Source organism: Hippopotamus amphibius, chromosome 5 (assembly GCF_030028045.1).
Source record: "Hippopotamus amphibius kiboko isolate mHipAmp2 chromosome 5, mHipAmp2.hap2, whole genome shotgun sequence".
NCBI lineage: Eukaryota > Metazoa > Chordata > Mammalia > Artiodactyla > Hippopotamidae > Hippopotamus > Hippopotamus amphibius.
Window position 1 is genome coordinate 29,932,541 of NC_080190.1, and position 22,194 is coordinate 29,954,734.

General features: G+C 41.0%; 1 protein-coding gene across 2 annotated transcripts in view; it reads left to right on the forward strand.

Annotated features, from left to right (window-relative positions):
* DNMBP (dynamin binding protein) overlaps positions 1 to 22,194 on the forward strand; it is a 111,936-nt gene that overhangs the window by 53,798 nt on the left and 35,944 nt on the right. Inside the window, exon 1 of one of the 2 annotated variants that reach the window (XM_057737164.1) lies at positions 9,731 to 11,346. The exons of the other annotated variant lie outside the window; for it this stretch is intronic. Within the exon in view, the coding sequence (XP_057593147.1) occupies positions 10,191 to 11,346 (1,156 nt within the window). The 5' untranslated portion in view covers positions 9,731 to 10,190. Of the gene's footprint in view, positions 1 to 9,730; positions 11,347 to 22,194 lie in introns of those variants that run through there. 2 annotated transcript variants of the gene reach the window in all.

Consider the following 22,194-nt stretch of genomic DNA (forward strand, 5'->3'; position numbering starts at 1 on the left):
CCACCCTCCCTCAACTCTCTCCCACCCTCCCTATCCTGGCCCTCTAAGTCATCACCCATCATCGAGTTTATCTCCTTATGTTATATTTTTTAACAATGAAAATATTTTGTCTGCTTGCTCTAATTTTGACTTTGCCATTGAAATCAATATTGTTTTGCTAATTCAAATTTTAGGCAATAAATTTGTGACAATATTCACATCTTTAAAATTTCTTTTAATTAACATAATATACAACGATACTAATTTCAGGTAATACAACATAATGATTCAATATTAATATTCACATCTCTGCATTTTTTTAAATTTATTTATTTTATTTATTTATTGGCTGTGTTGGGTCTTCGTTGCTGCACACGGGCTTTCTCTAGTTGCTGAGAGCGGGGGCTACGCTTCATTGTGGTGCATGGGCTCTTCATTGCAGTGGCTTCTCTTGTTGTGGAGCACGGGCTCTAGGCACGTGGGCTTCAGTAATTGCGGCATACGGGCTCAGTAGTTGTGGCTCATGGGCTGTAGAGCACAGGCTCAGTAGTTGTGGCGCACGGGCTTAGTTGCTCCTTGACATGTGGAATCTTCCCAGAGCAGGGCTCGAACCCATGTCCCCTGCATTGGCAAGTGGATTCTTAACCACTGTGCCACCTAGGAAGTCCTCTGCATTTTTTTTTAAATACAAAGAACTATAAGCTATAGCAAATATAAACACTGGAAAATACTGAGCAAACATTTTTGGGTAGTATTAAAATAATGGAACATTCACCTCTGAGCAAGATTTAATGCTACACAGAACCATGTGTCAGAATTGTCAATTTAAGGACTTTTTTTGCTTCTAAAATTTGATATTTCTTGGACTGTTGCTTACAAGGTTTATATAAAATATGCTGTGCAAATAAGCTTATTAATATTTTATTGGCAAGAGTGACTCACTGTTAGCACACGAAGCCATGAACACATGTGCTTTATAAACACATTCATAACATAGCAACAGCTACAAGCAATACTAACTGATCAGATCCTGATCACTTTTCTGCTATATGTACTCTTGTCCTGGTCAACCTTAATCTTTATTCTGTGTGTCAGTATTTTCTGCTCTTGCTTTCAGCTTGACGTTGGTAGATTCTTTCAAACCAGGAATGTCTCTACATTTATTGTTAAGCTTTATTCTCACAGAAGAATGATAGTATTTTCTTCTTTTTCCCAGATTTCTCAGCTGATTTTTCTTAGGCTTCAGAAAGCCATATAATTTCCTAAGCAATGCTGAGAAGGAATTCCCACGTGGAAACAGTATCAGTCTCAGTCCACCTCCACCTTAAACTAATTTCAAGGCTTAAAGTACCTTGGACAGTGAAGGTATTAGAGCCCCAGCTGTAATTTTGCAGGAGGGCTGGTCCAATTCTGATTCACTAGCAGGAGTCTCTGGAATCTTAGCTTATTATAGAAAAGGTCTCCTTTTAGACTCCTTACCTTGCCTTGGGCTTTGTGTTATTGACCTCTTCTCCCCAGAGGGCCACTGAAACAAAAGTTGAGCTTTCTGGGACTGATAGATGCCCCAGGGCAGCGTAGTTTCTGTGGTTATTTACCACTCTGGATTCTAGTTTTCCTTTTGGTTTTGGCCTGTACTCTGCCATATTGTCATTGTGTTGACAGTTTTAAGATTTTTTTAAAATAGTTCTTCTTTTTAAGCTTTCTTTCTGTGAGATGGTTAGCCTAAATTTCAATTATTAGAAAGTCCACCATTAGTAGTTTTAGATAAGCCAGTGTTTGGCTCTGTCTGAGAATTAGGAGTTTTAAGTTTGGAATTATCGTGTAGAGTCAGGGTAGAATACTAGGAGGCATTTGTGAGTATAGTGTGTTGGGAAATGACATGTCATTGTGGGCTTCAGGATGGTATCACGTCAATCACTCATTCATCTAGCAAATTTTGGTTAAGTTTTTACCATGTGCCAGGTACTGTGTTAAGGGCAGAGTATATAGTAATAAACATAAATATGTTGTCTGCCTTCCAGGAGCTTCTGGTCAAATGAGTTGCTAATTAATAAGTAAAAGTCCATATCTAAAATGCAGTACCAGGAGTACTGGTGGCCTAGTGGTTAGGATTCCGGGCTTTCACTGCCATGGCCCGGGTTCAGTCCCTGGTTGGGGAACTGAGATCCTGCAAGCTACATGGCATGGCCAAAGAAAAAACAAAAAACATTAAAAAAGGTACCTTCAAATGTGATAAATAGTTTGGCTTCTGAAGCAGTGGAAATATTCAGGGCTAGTCCACAGACTTTTCAGATTTCCCAGTACAACTTACTTTTAGAAACCCTGATTAGGACTACATCCTATAGCCCTGAGAGAATCTCATTTTAGCATATCATAGTCCTACCTCTTCACATGCCTGGGTGTGACAATCAGGGTTGTACATTCATTTCTTTACTCAGCAAACATTTCTTCAGCACATACTATGATCCAAGCACTGGCTATACACTGATTAATAAAAAGGACATAGTCATAGTATCATTATATTTGTATATCTTGGAAACTCTAGTGATCATACTGTTATTGACCTCTGTATTTAATCACACTGTCTTGTGTTGCTGCCTTTGAATCATGGCCGTAGTTACTTTCCATGTGGGCCAAGACCCCATTGTTCTGAATCAGTGCAGTGGATGGTAAATTGTGGAGTCAGCCTCTGCCACATCAGGAACCTTGCTCCTAAACGTCTCCCCTTGAGGTAATGCCAAGAAGAAGGTTGACCAGAGACTCTCAGGGTAACTTTTAATTTGGATTTTAAATGACAATTGCACATCAAATCAGAATATGTTTTTCAGGAAAGTAACATTTTCAGCAAGATATTGGGTGAGATCTAAGGTCCACTAAAGAGAGCCATTAGGCTAACCAGTTGGAGAATGACTGATGTGGAATAATAACATCTTTACACTAAAGTGATATGTGATATTCCAGACAGATTTGTAAAAAATTGAAAGTATAGTTTTTCTACATACAGAAGCAATTTATTATTCTGAAGACTCCTTGGAATGCCTCAGGTATTAGAATTCTTTCTCAAGCTAGTAAAAGGTTTAAAAGCTAAAACGTTTTGTAGTCTTTCAAGATAAAAAAGTTCATGTAAAAAGAAATAATGATTTTTCTTTCTAGTTTGTCAGTACATAAGAAAAAAACCAGTATCCTCGGCTTGTATAACATCTAGTTCAGGGTGTTGGCTCAGTAAAAATCAGCTCAGTTACTTGTAATGGGTCTTATCTTGGTATAAAATAGCAACCATAGTCAGAAGCCATTCAAAGTCTGTGTTGATTCAGGACAGAAGCTGGTTTTCCTTTTAGGATAGATGGTTTAATGTACATCAAGAAATGTAGTTAGGAATGGTTAACTTGGTTATAATTAGCCTGTGAGTCACTAGTTGCAGTTCTTAGTATGGCTTTGTGAACATTTCTTCACCGTCAGCTCCAGGCAGAGAGGTGGAGAAACTGGAATAGCTCCAGGAACTTCAAGTACTGGTTTCCGATTTTATCCAGCCTTCGCTGTGCTTGGTGAAAGGACTTGGCTCCTGCTAGCCTCCTGCCTCGGCCACAAGTATTCCTGCTGCCATTGGCTACCTGAGCATGCTGAGTACTGCTGTTCACTTTACCAGATATAGCAAGACCCCAAAGGTGAGAAACTCTGGGGCAGTCATTTATTCAGTAAATAATGAGCTCCTGCTATATTCCAGGCAGCATTGTAGAGTTACAGCAGCGATCTCTGCCCCCATGGGGAGAGATGAACAAAAAGTAAAAATATACATATTATTAGAAGGCAAAAGAACCTGTGGAATCAGGGAAGACCTCATTGAAAAGTGGCATTTGAGTGAAGATTTGAATGATTGTAGGAAGCCAGCCAAGCCATTTTGGGGCTTGAGGGAGATTATTTCAGGCAGCTAGAACAGCAGGTGTAAGAGTGTGCCTGGTGTTTGAGGAATAGCAAGGAGGCCAGTTCAACTTGAACAAAAACATGGGCTTTGGAGCCCATCATTCAGAGTTAGATGAGAAGCCCCAGGAAGGTTCTGAGCAGGGGAGCGACATGATCTGACTTAGAACTTTACAGAGGCACTCTGGCTGCGGTGTTGAGAATAGACAGAAGAGACACAAAGGCAGAGGCAGAGACCAGTTAGGAGGCAACTGTAATGATCCAGGCAAGAGATGATGGTAGCTTGGACCAGGATGGCAGAGTGGGGATGAGGAGAAGTGCTCAGTTGTTTTGAGCATCATATATAAAGTGTATTTGAGTTGGAGCCAGTAGGACTTGCTGGTAGATTGGATGTGAGGTGAAAGAGATGAGAATGACCTTGAGATTGAGCAACTGGAAGGATTGGAGTTGCCAGTAATTTCTCAATTAATGGTGAAGAGTGCAGGAGATGCTGGTTGGTGGCGGAGGTGGGATGGGGCAGAGGTCAACTACACAATTTGATTTAAGGCCAGAGTTCCGAGGAGTTAGGCCTGGAGACATAAATTTGGGACAAATTAATTTTGACAGCACATAGACATGAATTCTGTCAGCACATAGACATTATTTAAAGCCATGACATGTAATGAGATTACTTAAAAAAAAAAAAAAAGTACAGATAGAGAAAAAGAGAAGAGGCCCAGGGGGTGAGCTCTCTGGAAGATAGGAACTGAAAGAGTTGGATGATGACAGCAGTTATAATTAATTGAGCGCATATTCTTTGTCAAACAATGTGCCAGGTGTTTTTATACACTTTTTCCACTTCCCCAAATTGTCCACATCTGTCAGATGAGAAAACTGAGATTTGCCCAAAGCCTCACAGTTGGTAAGTGGGAGAGCTGGGATTCAGAATCAGGTGGATTTCATTGTACAGTTTTATGTACTTTCTCACTGTGCCACACTGTAATGCCAGCATGTTTCAACTTAAGGAGGGACTACTTGACCTCTGAGACTGGGTGGTTGGAAGCAACACTTGGAAAACTCAGATCTACAAGTGCTCAAGGTGGAGGGATCCCAACTGACTCTTTTCAACTTCCGAAATAATTTATGCCAACAATAACATTTTTTTAGTACCCTCATCGGTTGAAAATTATTCGGTAGATTACATATATCCGTGGATTTGAGAGGAAAGATAGATTTTTAAAAATATTTAATCCTTCCTCACAGATATACTTTTAACTGCTAGCTTATAATGAAGTTACTTGTTTCCAAAATGTTTACCCATTCATACTAGTAACATCCCCAAGCTGCTCACAGTTTCCAGTTTCTCCATTTGAACCCTCACCTAATTCATCTTTAAGTTCATTATAAGGTTTAAACTTTAAAATATCTTAAATGCTTCTCACAGCCCTATCCATTTAGAACAGTTACATCCTTCAGAGTATATCAGATTCCCCCTCCCCAACACCCCTTATTTTCCTATATTCCAATCTTTATTTTTTTTACAGTGCTCTCAGACTCTTGTCTCTCTGTCTCTGCCTTCCCCTATCCCAGTCAGTTGTCTTTTCATTAGTCCATAGTCTCTTCCTTTACTGGGGAACTTACTTTTTGATCTTAGGTATCTGTCTTCTCCCTCATTTCCAGGCCCTCTTCCCACATAGCTGGAGGCTGTAGCTATATTGACATCCCTAGAGTTACTTTAACCCTTAATGATAGGGTCTTCTTTACAGCTCCTCCTAACTAATCCTTAGGCAGAGAGACAGCTGCATTAAGAGTGGAAACCACATTCCTAGTCAAGGAATTCCTTGAATTCCTACCGTGTGCTAGGTAATTGGGTACACAGGAGAAGACCTGGGGCAGCCAGTGTTTAGCAGTGTCCAAGACAAGGGAGATGAACTAGGAAAGGTAACAGAGCAGCCAGTCAAGTGAAGGAAGAGCTTTAAGAAAGAGAAAGCGACTGTGTCCAAAAACTGCTGAGAGACTAGATAAGGTGAAGCCTCAGAAATGACCATTGTAGTGGATGACCTTGTCAAGAGCTGTTTCTTTAATCCCTTTGTAAAGTGATAACGAAGGGACTAAAGCCTTATTAGAGTGGATTAAAGATAAGAGTGAGAGGTAAGGAAATAGAGGCATTGGGTATTTGGCTTGCTCAAAAGTCTTTCAAAGCAGAAGTTATGCTATAAAGGAAAGCAAAGAAATGGGGTGGACTCTGGAGGCAGCATCAGACTGAGGGTCCCACAGAAGTTGTTTGTAAGATGGGAAACATTCGTAGCTGCATGAGACTGATGGTTAGAGTGAGCACACTGAACAGGCAGGAGAGGGAGGGCCTAATTGCTAGAACAGAGTCTTTGAGGGGTCAGGAGGGAGTGGGATCAGTGAACCGACAGAGAGATTGGCCTGCTATCAGAGCAGAGACAGTATTGTATCTTCCTTTCTAACAAGAAGGAAAGCAGGGCGGATGGGTACAGATGCAGGTAGGATGGTGGATTTGATGGTGAAAAGATGGAGAAACAGGCTTAGAGAGCTTAAGTAACTTTCCCAAGATTACACAGCTAGTTAGTGGCAGTCAGGATTCAAAACAAAAGCACAGCCTGTGCTTTAACCTGTAAGCCCTCCTGCCCTCTGCCTCGCATCTGGCATGTGCCCAATACATGTGACAACTCGTTACACGCAGGAGTCCCTCCTGTGTGTCCCACGTATAGAGCTGTGTTGGAGATTGGACGTAGTCCTTGCCCTTAAGCTTTCAGTGTAATAAAAGGAGATAAACAAGTATAATAAAGTAACAGGTAAAAGGAGAAGGATATTTGCATGGTGCTCTGGAAAATAGCAAGAACTATGGGAATCAGAGAGCGTCATTGGCGCAGAGTCTTAGAAAGTGAGGAGGAGTTGATCTTCAGGCTGGAGGAACCACATGGGCAGTTACAGAGATGCTGTGAAAAGTTTAGGTAGTAACCTGTTCTTGCTAGGTTTTTGTTTTGTTTTGTTTTTAACTATCTCCTCCCTTTTGTTTGTTTTATAACTAGTATCCTTCCTCTACTTTCTGCCTCTTTTCTCTCATCCTTCAAATCCTGCTGCCGCACCTTCACTTTTAGCATTATGTTCGGAGAATTTTTATCCACAGATGGTCATTGTAGCTGATCACCCACCCTCTAGTAACAAATAACAAGCATCATGGCAGAGTGCTACTCAGGGCTTTTGAAAAGAGCCTGTGGAATGTGACTGTTGTATGAAGTGAAAGGGAGGATAACTAGCTGCAAGGTTGTATTTCACCAGAAGGACTGGGATTGAGAAAAATGGAAAAGTTACTTTCCTTTATTCTCCTCATTCCCTTGGGCCACATTTCTTTGCACACAGATTTATCACATGAAAAGAGCAACCCACTCACAGCTTTTGATTAGTTCTGGGTCACAGTAATGAGGTAAAGCTGAGGCAGTTTACATTTTTCTACAAACTATGTCTTTAAAGTCCTAACGGCAGTAAAGCTTAGAAAAGGAGAAGGGGGGTGAGGGTAGGAGAGGGGAGCCCCATATTGTAACCAGCTATCCACTCTCCACTCATCCAAAGATCATTTTTTTTTTTACCTTTATGTAACCTTTAGTACCAGATTGTTTTATAACTAGTATCCTTATGTATAATTTATCTTTTATCTCTTCTCTTGGTTGATTTACTACATGTGTTTCTTATCATGTTAGCATTATCAAAGACTTTATCAGAGTTGCTAAAGGGAACTTTGTTTTCCATAACAGTTAGGGAAAGATAAATTTTTACTTTTAACCTTTACTTAGAAATAAGTAAGATCATAAAATTTTAGCTTTAAAGTGGCAGGGAAACTGTTAGCTTCTTCATTTTACACATAAGAAAACTGACAGCCAGAGAAGTTAAACATAACTACAAATTGAACTAGAAGCTAGCTGTCCTCATTCCTCTTTTACACTGTTACTCTGTATAAGTTATAGTCAGAGCTGTCCTCCAGCAAATGATGTTGTCATCCTATTGGTTTGTGAACCAAATCACAATCTTTATTGGGTTTAGGCAGGAGGTTTTAGATTATCACGTCAATCGGTACTGGACGTCTTTCTTTTACGGAGCTGCTACAGGTGCTCACTGCAGTTGGGTGGTAAGGATCAGCACTGGGGCAGGGTGGAAGTAGAGGGACGAGACAGAAGGAATGGAAGTGTGGTGTGTGGGGCGGGGTGTGTGCAGTGGTCCACCCCTGAAGTTAGACCATGATAGAGTGTACTTTTTTTTTTTTACTTGGTTTGAGGGAAATGAAGGTTTTCCTACATTTTTGAGATTGTCCTCTTAGTCTAATGCCATAAAGTTCACATTATGGCCCCTCCTGTACTGGTTTATGTGATTTTGGAGAGCTTTTTCAAAGTCTCAGATTTTTTTTTATCTGTGGTAAAATAAAGGTAATACAATACCCTCCTTACAGTTAGTGAAGATCAAAGAAAATTTATATCAACTTCGCAGCCCCTCCTCCAGATCCTGGGCACCTAATACACACTTGACAACATGGCAGCTGCCAGGGCTGTTGCTGCTACTGCAACAGAACAAAGGAACAAAAAACTTTGCATGAAAATCAGATTTAACAACCTGGAGGTTCATTCAGTAACTCTTAGTATAGAATCTAAAAGGTGTGTAACAGCACATTACGTATTTGAGGAAAGGACAGAGGAGTTGTGAGGAAAATAGAAGCATGGATTTTTAAAACTGAAGGAATCGAGGATATCACTGGGGCCAACTGCCTCATTTTATAGATGGGTTGGTTGAGTTCCAGAGAGAATAAGTGGTTTACGCAAGAGTAAACATAGAGTAAACATCTAATTATTGACAAAGCATAAAACCCTGATCTCCTTAGGGTTCTTTACATTGTTTCACAAATAGGGGTTAGATAAAAGTTCAGGAATACTTGATGACTAGATAGCTAAGAGTAATCTTACTAAAGACTCTCTTAGAGCATGTCACTCCCCTACTCAGAAACCTTCAATGACTCTTCATTACCCATTGAATAAAATAAGTGGCATTCAGGTCCCTTGGTATCTGCCCCAGCCTACCCCTCCAGCATGATCCCTATTACCTTTCCCACATATTGTATCCTTCAAACTGTTCCCCATTTCCTAGTTCTCCCTATGTGGAGTCTTTGGAAACCCTGCTTATGCTGGAAGGCACAGCGCAAATGCTCCCGCTTCCATGAAACCTTTGGTTGCCCCACCAGGGACTTCTGCTTTGTTGCCATCGCCATTTGTGTTTGTTACAGCACTTTTCACCTCCAGTCTTAGCTTATAGTGTGCTGCTCCTGCATCGTAAGAGGGATTAACTGCATCCTTTTCTCTTCCACAGTGCTTCACGTAAAATAATCTAAGGTTTGATGAATTCTAGATGGTGTTTTTATACCCCCCTTTTTGATTTCTAGCCTCATTCTCCAGTTCCTAAATATGCTATATGAATTAGATGGAAAAGAGGTTTAGGAGATGAATGGTTTTGATGCTTCTCTGGCATGACAAGTATCAAGGAAAGTGTGAAAGCACACATAACTGTATTCACCTGGGGAAGAGTTTTTACATTATAAAATTAGCCGTACACCTCAGAATAAAAGACGTACTTTTTCTTCCTAGAGTGGGCTCTCCAGCGTGTCTGCAGACAGGAGTTTGAACAGCTTGTGATTTGATTATACACTGACTAGTAACCTGAATTCCATAAAAGCAAAGCTGTCAAAGGCAGAAGAGACCTGCCTCTAACTTAAGGGAAGGGAGTCCCGAAGAGTACCTGATGTCCAAGGAGTAGAAAGCCAAACTTGGAGTACGGGCAGTGAAGGTCCAGTTTGAGCTGCACATGAAAGCATTCATTCATACCCCTGATCGATTACTAAAGGATTAAAGAGGCACATGAGACTGTTATATGATCTTACCTTGGGCTTTTAAAAGGGGCTGTTTCTCTTTCACTCTGCTTTTCCTGCAAAACCTTTAGAGCAGCAGAATGCTTCTTACCTTCAGCTCATAAAGCAGCCAAGCCAGTTTGACCAGCTTGAGGGAAATGCCAAACAAAGCTACCAAGTCCAATCACATGAACACTAGTTACTAATTACCTTCTGGGGAAAGATAGAACAGCTCACTGATTGGATCCTGAGATTGAAATAACTCCACATTAAAGTGCTTTGGGAGACATTTTAAGAAGGACAGATTCAGCCTTAGGCTACACTGCACCTCTCCACATCTCAGCTCAACGCAGGCCCATGGAAGAGAGAGATAAAACGTGTGTCTCTGAGTACAGTGAATATGTGTGAAAACCAGAAGATGAGGAAAGAAAGAGAATTGGAGGAGAAAGGGCACTGGAGCTCCACCTGGGAGTATGAAGATTGTGGGAATCTACAGAAAAGGGACCTTATAGCGCTGGATGGACTTTACGGAGAAGATGACTTGGAGTCCAGATACCAGACCACAGGGCGAAATCGGCCTTACAGGAAAAGGCATTGTGGATACTGGGATCTTGAGCAGAGTGAACCAAACTATATAGACAACAAGGAAGCAAAGGAAAGTAGAAAGGACGAAAGTGCGACTCCAGGCTGTGATGATTATAAGAATTCAGAAAATGGAGATCATGAGAGTCCAAATCCTGCGACTAAGGATGATTGGTTTACAGGAAGCCCAGATGTAACCTGGAAAATTGGAGGATATGGGGAGACGAATGGCTGCGTAAATCATAAGAATCTGAATCATAATCCTGAGGACTCTAAAGAAAATGGACAATGGACTGGCTGCAGGGGTTTGGATGATTCTATGGGGAATTTTGGTCAACCTCAAAACCAGCATATAGACCACAGGAATTTTAATTACAGTCTTGAGGATTGTAAAGAAACTAATTTTTATTATAGAGACCTCAATGATTTATATCATGTTCCTGGGAATTATACTAATGGTCAGTCTGTAGACTTACCAGACTTGAATGGTGTCATTGAAGGTAATGAATTTGTCAGATACTGTGACGGGGACAGGAATGTTTATCAAAATGATAAAGTCGACCTCAAATCGAAGACTCATGCTGGGAATCAGACTAATTTTGATATGGAGGATAGAGGCTCTGATACTCCATTTGCAAACTGTGAATATAAATTTCAGAATTACAGAGGAACAGATTCTCTCCACCAGATGAAGACTTGGGAGTGTAATGGCATTGACAGACCAGGAATGGTGGCACCTGGGAGCAGAGGGGTCATCCCGGAGGGTCTGTGGAATCAGTGTACCAGGGCGAACCAAGGAGAACATTATTGTGGCATTCCTCATGGCACTTCATTAGAGAAGAATAGCTGGCATTTAGAGGAAGAGAGAAAATTAAATGGCCCAGGGACTTGGAAAAGGAATAGCCGCTTCCGCAGCACAGCACCCAGCACCCTGAAACGCTCAGAATTTGTGCAAAACAGGAAGAAAGCCCAAGGTATGAACTCAGCCATCCTTCTTAGAGGATAAGGTCTGGAAATAGATAAAAGGGGTGGCTTTACCAGGTACCAGGAACATTTGTATACTTAAGGCACCTGGCCCCTCCAACTCTTGAGTGAGAACAGCCTTAGAGATTTAATTCCTCTGGGTGGCACATCATAGAGTGAGGGTGTGCACAGTGCTATAAAGTTGCGACATGACTTTCAAAATCAGACTGTTCTCGTGGAAGTCTCCTTTACCTTTCTTGGTTTTTGTCAGGGTCTCTAATCCCAGGTATCTTTCCATTTTTACTTTAATATCTTTCATTTGTCTTATGGAGACAGCAAGTTCTTTATCAGGGCACCAAGTGAAAATTTATTTTCCTGGCGTGTTCTTTCTCTCAATCCCTGCACTTCTTTAGACATTAGGGGGAAAGAATGCTTTAACTTTTTTTATAGGTTGTTCATTCCTTGACATTCAGAAATCTTACGTGAAGTGCACTAAAACTCTTGTGGAAATGAGAAGATTATTTATATTCTTCATGGTGCTTTGTACATGTTAGGTATTCAGATGACTTCATCTCACTGGCTTTAAGTGAGGTATCTGTAAAATGGGGATATTAGGAGTCTTTTATCATTAGAGGTTCTTTCTTTCTTTCTTGCCAGTTTTTCTCCAGGTTTCTCAAATGAACTATGTATATTCTATTTTGTTGTTGTTTTTGTAATTACTGGAAAGTTCCTGTTAAATCTTTAGTATTATTATTTTTTAATATATGTGTTATACTCAAGTCACGCAGACATTCTGGTTTTGGCCAGTTTGGGGGAGTGCAGGATATGGTGAGAGGAGAAGGATTAGGGTCGGAAAATGTGAAGGATCTGGAAAATCCATCTTACACCTTTCTCCCAAGTGGAAGCTTTCTTATCCAGGTCTCCATCAGAATAGGCCCACCAGTAAGATTTGTGGTGGGGGCCACTGAAAAGATAAGTCCCTTTATAAATGCGCTCTACCTGCATTTATAAAGATAAAAATGAAACCAAACTCAGCTTCAGTTGGGAGGCTGAGATATTTAGCGGCTGGCTATTTTTTCCTAGGTGCATTTTTGCTCTGAAATGATAGGGGTTGGCTGACTTCTAAATTCCTTCCAGCTCAGAAAAAAAAACAAGTCTGATTCTATGATTCCTTAGATTAGTTTTTGCATCATTCCTTTTCCCTTCCCCCACAGCTGTTCCATAGATGAACTTTGTTTCCTATCTTCAGTTCCTTATTGTACTAAGCCTGCTAACTGTGTTTATTCTGTTTGACTAAGGAGTCAAACCCTTCTCTCTGGAGTGTTGTAATATGCCCTATGAGCTTTCTGAAACCAGTTCAGCTCCACCTTTATATATACCATTTCCATTTTTACAACTCTTGTCTCTATTTGAGGACTTAACTTTTGATAGTATATTCATATTGACACCCCTTTTTATACCTCTAATATCCTCCTTGACCTGTAACCAAATAGTCTGTCCCAGAAATCTTTTTTGCTTTCTAATGTTCTTTGCTAGCTGTTTTATAGCACATGTGCCACTGCCCTTCCTGAAAGTTACACAGTCACTACAGTTGATTACAGAAAGGAAACAAGCTTTGGAGTTGGTCTTCTGCCTTGAATTCACTTCTCAGCTCCACCATTTACTAATAGTGTAACTTTAGATGAATTACTTCTCTGAGCTTTGGATTCCTTATTTGTAAAATGAAGATGATCATACCTGTCTCATAGTGAGATAATGTAAGTCACTTAATCACATGTCTGGAACATGGTAGGTGCTCATAAGTTATGATTTCTTCATCTTTTATCTATTCTACCCCTCTCCCCCCTTAGGAGTCCTCCCCCTACCCTGACTGTCACTGCATGGTCCCCTCCCTCCTGAGATCCAGATTGACACCCCCTCCCCCCCACTGGACAGACATCTGCCCTCGATCCTGTGTTTGCAGGTGTAATTATGCAAGCGAAATACCCATCCCTTCCGCTTTTACCCACCCTTCACCTACTGCGTCTGAGAAACAAAGCACTGTTCCGTACCTGCTCCTCAACCATCTCCCAGGCCAGAAACCAAGTTGTTTTGCCAGGATTTTTCCTTCCTTTCACCTGTCCTATCAGTTCATTCTCCTGTGAAGGCCTCCAGCTTAGATTTTTGTTAGGGCAGGTCTGTTATGGTTTTGCCATTAGTCCTAGGGTGTGGCTCCTCGTCCTGGGAGGTGGGCCTTATTCCCAAGGTGCGGCTCTGCTGAGGTTTCTAAGTGGAAAACTGGACATACTTCTTGAACCTCCTAACCTGAAGGGACTCAGATTTCAAACTGTCTTCCCAGCCGCAGAGTTGTGAACATCTGCCGGGCTCTTCAGCCTCCAGCTGTTATTGCTCTCTACTGGCTTCCCTGGAGTCTCATCAGCAGCAGGCACAGTTGAAGGATTTGAAAGGAATTTCTGTATAGATTTTGGGGCTGTCCTCTGCAGTTTCCTCCTTAGCAGGATTTCTTCCTTAATATCAAGCCACTAAAGAGCTCCAGAACCTTTTTGAGTCTGCAGCCCAATAAGATTACCACTTGTTGGCTCTCAGTCTTTGCTTTATTCCCCCACATGCTGAAAGACTAGGGATTGCCTTGGGTAGGGGGAGGAGATATCAGATGAATAGGGATCTTACTTAGTTTTCTTCCCATGTTTCAAGTTGTAGCCCCTCTAGTTTCTGGCTGCTTTTGGTGGCTTTCCAATGCCTTCACATAGTTATTTTTAAAAAAATCTTGTCCAGAGTTGCTAATAGTTTTCAATAGGGAGGTTAGTACAATGTAGGCTACTCTATCATTACTATTTTTACTTTATTTTTTATTCTTTTTTGTTGTTGTTGTTGTTGTTGTTTTGTTTTTTTGGCACACGGGCTTAGTTGCTCCGTGGCATGTGGGATCTTCCTGGAGCAGGGATCGAACCTGTGTCCCCTGCATCAGCTGGCGGACTCTTAACCACTGCGCCACCTAGGAAGCCCTACTTTATTTTTTAAATTGTTATTTATTTATTTTGGCTGCACTGGGTCTTAGTTGCGGCATGTGGGATATTTAGTTTCAGCATGCTGACTTTCTTAGTTGCAACATGCATGCAGGATCTAGTTCCCTCACCAGGGATCTCACCCAGGCCCCCTGCACTGGGAACATGGAGTCTTACCCACTGGACCACCAGGGAATGCCCTCTACCATTACTAGACCAAAGGTCAACACTAGGATTTTATACTTGCTAATAACATAAATAATTATGATGGGAAGGGGACCTGGTGCTTCAAATTCCATGTTAACTAGGTTAATTTAACTGATATTAAGATACCAAAATAAAGAACTTTTACAGAGAGAAATAGGAAGCTGGAATTCAGATATGAGTTAAGGCTAACAGTTCAAGGTTGGAAGGCTACAACACAAAATCCTCTTATATTATTACTAGAAGGAACCTGACATTTCAACAAGTCCAGTATTTTATACGTGTGGGTAACCACCCATGATTGGGTTTTAAAGTCTATGTAGTGGGTTACAACTAGCATTTTTTGAAAAATAAAAGTGAATAGAAAATTTCAGTTACATCTCATGTAGTAAAAGTAAGCATGTAATACTTCTGTCTGTGTGAGTGTGTATATATACATACACACATGGATTACATAAATGTATGTATGTATATATTGAACCACAATGTAAAATGTAAGTCACGGTATGAAAAATACTAAAATCCAACTGTTTATAAATGAAGAGACAGAGCTCAGAGAAATTGAACCATGTGGCCAAAGTAACTGGTCGATCCTTAGATCAGCAATAGAAATCTGGGTCTCCTGATGCCCAGACCACTGCTTTTCCTACAGCACCACAACTGAAGCCAGAAATGCAGGTTTAGATTTATTTCAAATAAATGAACTTAAAAGAGAGGAAAGTATCGTGTTAGGGGAGCCAGAGAGGTGGCTTCAAATGGAGTGGGCTCAACTGTGTTATATGCAGCAGAGATATGAGAGGACATGTTCTAAGGAAAGACCTTTGCATTTAGTACATGAGGTGAGGAATAGGAGCAACGGAGGCACAAGACATATTGCGGGCAGTTGAGGAGGGAAGTGGTGATGAGGAATATGTAGGCACTTCTTGGTGTCTGTATCTGCAGGGGGTTGGTTCCAAGACCAACACCCTACCCCACCCTCACATCATCCCAAATACCAAAAGCCACAGATGCTCAAGGCCCTTATATAAAATGGCATAGTATTTGCAGGTAACCGCCGAACATCCTCCCATATACTTTAAATCATACCCTGTACTTTAAATCATCTTGATTACTTATAATACCTAGTACTATGTAAATGATTGTAAATACGATGTAAATGCTGTGTAAACAGTTGCCAGTGTGGCAAATTCAAGTTTTGCTTTTTGGAACTTTCTGGAATTTTAAAAATATTTTTGCTCTACAGTTGGTTGAATCCACAGATGCAGAACCCGTGGATACGGGGGGCCTACTGAAAAGTGATTCCTTAAAAGCTGGGACAGTAATTGCAGTAGAGCAAGAAAATCTTTTGTCTTTCTCCCAAGATAAAAACCTACACAGATTTGAAGGCACTTTTGCCAGTGTTCCACAGATAGTTCAAAGTTTTTAGGACTCTTATAGTCAAGGTTTCTTTTCATTGCAAGTGTGTGAATATATCTCTGAAGCTACAGTCTGTATTCAAACTACTGGAATAAAATATCTGCCATTCAGTCCAAGGCATTAGCTTTTTATCCTGGTTAATTTCATATGCTGATTACAAGCCATGAGTATAGCAGATGCCAAGAGGTCTCTGCCCCTCCAGAGACCAGGGGCCTGCTCCTAGGAATTAACTGGGCGGTAACAAAAGTTCATCTGAGTGAACCATGGCATTTCATCATCAGCAGTAGTGGTAATGGTACCACTTTAATTTACTTGCTTTACAGTTTTCAGAGCCCTTTTTATAGCTTTTATTCTAATTTGATTCTGTTTTAACAAACATGAGCATTCATGTGTCTTTAACAGATTTACTGCGTACCAAACACTGTACTATGTTCTGGTTAGACAGAGACGACCTTAAGACCCTGAGGAGGGCTAAGGCTGTTGTTCTAGTACAAGTTGACTGACGCAGCCGTTTCCGTAGTGTAGTGGTTATCACGTTCGCCTCACACAAGTTGACTGACGCCAGGTGCTCTGTGGACCAGCTCTTCCCTTTCTCTGTATCTCTGTCTCACAGGCCATCTTTCCTCCATATGTTTTTGTTGTTCTCTGGGCTTCTGCTTTGGTCTTTGAAAACAGACCGACACCGTCCACTTATATTTTCTACTCCTTCACTAGATTGCACATAACCATAGTTGTCTCAGTGCTCTCTGGGTCATTCTTGCAGCTTCTGCCTCTGTTCTATCTAATCTGTGTGATGGGTTTTTTTTGTTTGTTTTTTTGGCTGTGTTGGGTCTTTGTTGCTGCGCTCTGGCTTTTCTCTAGTTGTGGCGAGCAGGGGGCTACTCTTCCTTGCGGTGCACAGGCTTCTCAGCTCAGTGGCTTCTCTTGTTGCAGAACACGGGCTCTAGGCATGTGGGCTTTAGTAGTTGCAGCATTCAGGCTCAGTAGTTGTGGCGCACGGGTTTAGTTGCTCCACGGCATGTGGGATCTTCCTGGACCAGGGATCAAACCTGTGTCCCCTGCATTGGCGGGCAGATTCTTAACCACTGCGCCACTAGGGAAGTCCTCCCTGATAGTTCTTAATTCAGATTCCCAGGAGAGCGTATAATTGACTCAGTTTGAATTGTTTAGTTAGGCCTCATCGTATGAATTAACTGTTCATTGATCAGGTATCCATCTGTGGTCCAATTGGCAGTGGTGAAAGTGGGGATGGGGAATCACATAGGTTAAATCATAGCTATAGGGACTGTTGATGGTGCTGATTTGGTCTGTAAAGGACTCTGGAGGCGGCAGGCTTTCTGAGGCTTGGCAAGCTCAGTCCCGGCATTCAGAAATGGGTGGAGTTATCTTTTAGTTGTCACAATGGCAGGGTGCAGGGCACTACTTGCACTTATGAGTCAAGGACCAGGGACAGTAAATGTCTTCAGTGTGTAGGCCCATCCTACACAATGAAGAATTGTTCTGCCCCAGATGCAAGCTGTGTGCCTAATGAGACATTGGACAAGATGAGTAAGACTTGTGCCTGCCTTCAGGAACTCACAGGTTTGAATGGAAAACGTCATAGAAACAAATGATTCAAATACAATTTTATAAGTGCAATAAGAGGAATTTTTAGGTACCTTCCCCCACCTTGGTCCTGCTACCTGTGTAACTTTGTGTAAATTATTTATTCTCTCTATGCTGCAGTTTCTCATCAACAAAACCAGATAATGTACGTACATGATAGTGTCATGAGGAATAGGTGAGTTTGTAGATGTGCAAATATTTAGAATAGTGCAACAGAGCCTGGCACATAGTAAATGCTAAGTAAACATGAGCTGCTGTCATCATCTTCATAATCAGTCATATTATACCAGCACATAGATCCCATATCCCCTTTGAATGCAGTTCAACAGGTGTTTATTAACTAGTATCTGTACTTAGCACTGTACTAAGCATTGGGGTGACCAGGGAAGGGTACCTTCCCCCAACCCCTCACCCCCACAGAAGTTTATAGATCAGTTGAAGAGACAAAATGTAAAAATATGAATAATTAAAGTACAGAAGTATCTAGCATAGACAGTAAATGTCGTGGATGGTAAGAAGAGGAAAAACTTGGTTTTTACTTGAGTTAATGGAAAAGACTTTAGGAAGATGTTTGAATTTGAGCTAAAGCTTAAAGGAGTAGTGGGGTTGAGACAGGCAGAGAGAAGCAAGGAGAACATTCCTCGTTGGGGAAAGTCTATGAGCAAAGATGCAGAGCTGTGACAAAGAGGAACAGTGTGGGGAGGAACTAGCGTGTTGAAACCTTACCAATCAGACGGGAGTTTGGACCAGAGCCTGAGGAATAAGAGCTGGACCTGCACATGGTGATTCACCCTCTGAGATGTGATCACTGACACTGTGAGTGGATGGCTTCTCTGAGGACGAGAATGGCTGAGGAAAGCGCACGCTTCTGAGAACTGGGCAGCGTGGGGCAGAAGGAGGAGAGACAGGCAGGAACACTGGGGGATGGCAGAAGAAAACCGGAGGGCTTAGAATAGGAGAGAATGGCCAACACTTTCACATGCTGCAGGAAAGTCACGGATGATGCCATGAATTTGTTGAGGAGGTTATCGGTTGACTGAAAAGGCAATATTACTGGAATATAGTGATGACACAGAATTAATTGCAAAGGATTTAGATGGGGGAGGGAGGTCATGGAGGGCTTGAAGACGAATCTTTCAGGACCTTTCGTAGAAAGATTCAAAGAGGTGTGACTGGCTGAGGGGGGGCACAGAGTTGAACAAAGTTTTTGTATATTTACTTTTTAAAGTCAGTGTCAGTGCTTGTTTGAAGATAGATGGGTAGGTAGGAGGCAGAGAAGAGGGAAAGAGAAAATATGTGGAGGCAAAAGGAAATAAATGTAAGGCCCTATCTTGTCAAGAGTTGGGAGATAATTGAAGCTTTAGAGAAAGTAAGGCAGTCCTGCCTACTGGGATCATGTGTTGTAGTCTCAGTAAGCTAGACTGCTTTCTCCACAAGCTGTTACCTACGTTATTTTTATGTAATGTTTCATCAACAATAAAGGAATATTGGTCTGGGGAGATCCCAGGTCTCTGTAAAAGCAAAAAGATAACAAGAAAAGACAAGAAATTGAGGTAGGATAGGAAGAGGGAGTCTTCTAGGGCATCATTGTTCCTGTGGACCTGAGGGTGTTGGGGAGGGGGGGGGGGAAGGAGCGGTCAATCCAAGAAGCTAACTTGCAGTGCCAAGGCAGGCCCAGCCGCCAAAGGAACGTTGGGCTGGGAGCTCAGAAACTGGACACTCCCACCCTGACACCACAGAGTTTTCCAATTTGATATTTCCTGAGAAACCAGAAAGTGCCCGCACTGTGTAAACATCAGGCTGTCAAGTCACAGGGGTGTGACAGTGCAGTGCACAGTCATTTCTGGTGGGAAGATACACAGTTGTGTACATGGCCACATACAGGGCTAGATTCTAGATTATATACTTCATTCCATGGTATCAAGAAACCCCTATCTTTGAATCATAAGCTGAGAGAAGGCAAACAGATGAAATATATTGCATTTCATTGAATCTAAAACACCATCTATTGTAAGACACTGAATAATTTATGTAGCGTTAGAAAGAAAGAAGAGGAAATTCCCTGGTGGTCCAGTGGTTAGGACTTGTGCCCTCATTGCCTAGGGCCCATTCAATCCCTGGTCCCCGGTTGGGGAACTAAGATCCCACAAGCCATGCGTGTGGCCAAAATTAATTAAAAAATAAAAAATAAAAAATTTTCAAAACGAAAAAGGAAAGACTAACATGCTATTAATTGGAAAATACATCTCCATTTCTGAGATGTTAAAATATGAAAAATTGTGCATCTTAACATTTACTGAAGAATGGAGGTGCTTCCACTTACCAGTGACCTCACAGCAATACTTAGACAAAAATTATTGTAGAATTCCTCTAGTCCTTTCCTCAGTGATTTGGAGATAATGGAATTCAGTTTCCTCTGCTCTTCAGCCCCCGCCCCTCAGGGGAAGATTGAAACCTAATTTACCCCAGTGTTATCTGTGTGGCAGCTAGGTAGTTAAGACAAACAAAAGTTAGAATATTTAATGATTTTTAAAAATCTGCGTGGTGTTTGTCATCACAGTCACACAGAACAATGCTTAGGGCACTCTAAATAATGATAATAATTGCTGCCGTCTGTTAAGTGCTGGTTGCTGTGCTAATTACTATAGATTAGGTACATATTAGGTATGCAGAAAAGTTCAGTAAACTCTGATTTTCATGATGGCAGTGAAGGTGGTTTTTCCAGATGCTTACATGGCGTATAGTAGGTACTCAGTGAATATTTGTTATCCAGTGAAATATTCTGTTTAAGGGCATAGAACATGTACGTCAGAAGATAAATAGTAAGTATTATTTTGTATTGTTACTCAAGAAGTAAAGTTTAGAGAAAAGTGTAATCCAAGGTCTAGAGAAGCCTTCATCTAGCTGGGCTTAAAGGACATTAAGTGAGCAGAAAAGCACAGAGACAAGCTGGGCTTGTTATGTTCAAGGAATAATAAGGAAACTAATACTTAAAATATGTTTTGCTAGGTTCTGTCATAGCACAGGCCTCTGGGCTTGCAGAGAGGAAGTGACTAACTGCCCAGGTTAGTCACTAGGTGACACACTAAGTGAAACTCTTTGTGGAGCTCGTTAGAGACTAGTGTAGTTACACCAAACCAAGAGGAGTAAGTGAGGTAACAGAGTAGGAAAGTACGCAAGATTTTAGAGCCTGAAAGTAATCAAAGAGGCCCAACCGCTTTGTTATACACACCTGGAAACAACAGCCCAGAGAGGTTGTGTGACAAGTCAGGTAGGGTGGGGGCAGGGCTAGGTCCCTGGTCTTTTGACTTGTAGTCTGAGTACCTTATTCACGGTGCCTTCTGCCCTCTCAAGATCTAGAAGCAGCTCCACCTATGTCCCTAGAAATGGAAGCCAGGGGAGATATGGGGGAATGGAGTGGCTATTGGGATGCCGAGAGCTCATTTAAGCCTGTACAACATGAATGACTGGGGTCCCAGGGAAAACCCAATTTATGTTCCCTCATGTTGAGATTTCAGCTAGAAAACAAGATAGTATTAAGCAATATCCTAGGCTTAATCAGATTTTATCATAAAAATTTTGGCTCACACTTGGAAAGAATTCTTATTTTGAAAGACTGGGTTCACCCTTTTAAATTAATTTAACCAAAATACATAATGCTTAAGTTCATTCTATTTTGTATTATTGTTTTGTTTCATGAATTTGTGTCTAAGACCACCTAGTTTCACCCCACTTGGTTTGCTGTTCCTGAGCACCAGACAGATGAAATGACTTCCCTGAGACAGAAGAAAGCTTTGGAGGGCTTTTCAGTTTTCTATACTTTTCCCCATCTCCTAGCACTCTGCTTGGTAGCTCTCTATTCAATATTTTCATATATTTTTGTAATTAAAACTTTGAACAGGATTATAACTCAGATCAGCTGTTGGTTTTTTGTTATTATTTAAAGAACATTTATTGAGTTCCAGCTTCCTGAGGCATAGCATGTTACCAAGGGATAGATACAGCATAATTTCAAAATGTTTACTTGTTCCTTATGACCATATTAACATGCATTCTTGAAAGTAATGTGGAAAATGTCAGAGAGCAACAAATCGAGGACTTGCTGCAATTTATTACAAAGGGAAGATCTGAAAATAAAATGGTTATCTATGGTAATCTTCATGTTTGGTGATGAGTTGTTTAGGAAACCAGAATTGAGTCTTAAGCTTGGTTTTGCAGGAAGCATTTGAGGGTAACAGTGAGGTGGAGTTGAGGATGACCATAATTACCAACATATACATGACAATGATATTTTCATAAAGATTAGTTCTCCTTAAACACTGAAATGTTATAAAAGTAGACACTAAACAGATAAAGACCAGTTAGGTAACTTCTTATACCCTGTTAAAATAATAAACACTATAAACCAACCTATATTCCATTTGTTTTTTCCCTCTTATTCATCTAGAATTTTTATAGAAAGGAATTAAGTGCTTGGTTAATAATTATATCCTATACAATTAATTTCACAACTAACAGTGCTGATTTCCAGTTGAAAGATTATTTATAATCACTTTTTTTTTATTGCGTGCTTCCTGATCAGCTGGTTTTTGTTTTGTTTTGTACACAGTTCTAAAGGGTACATAAAAT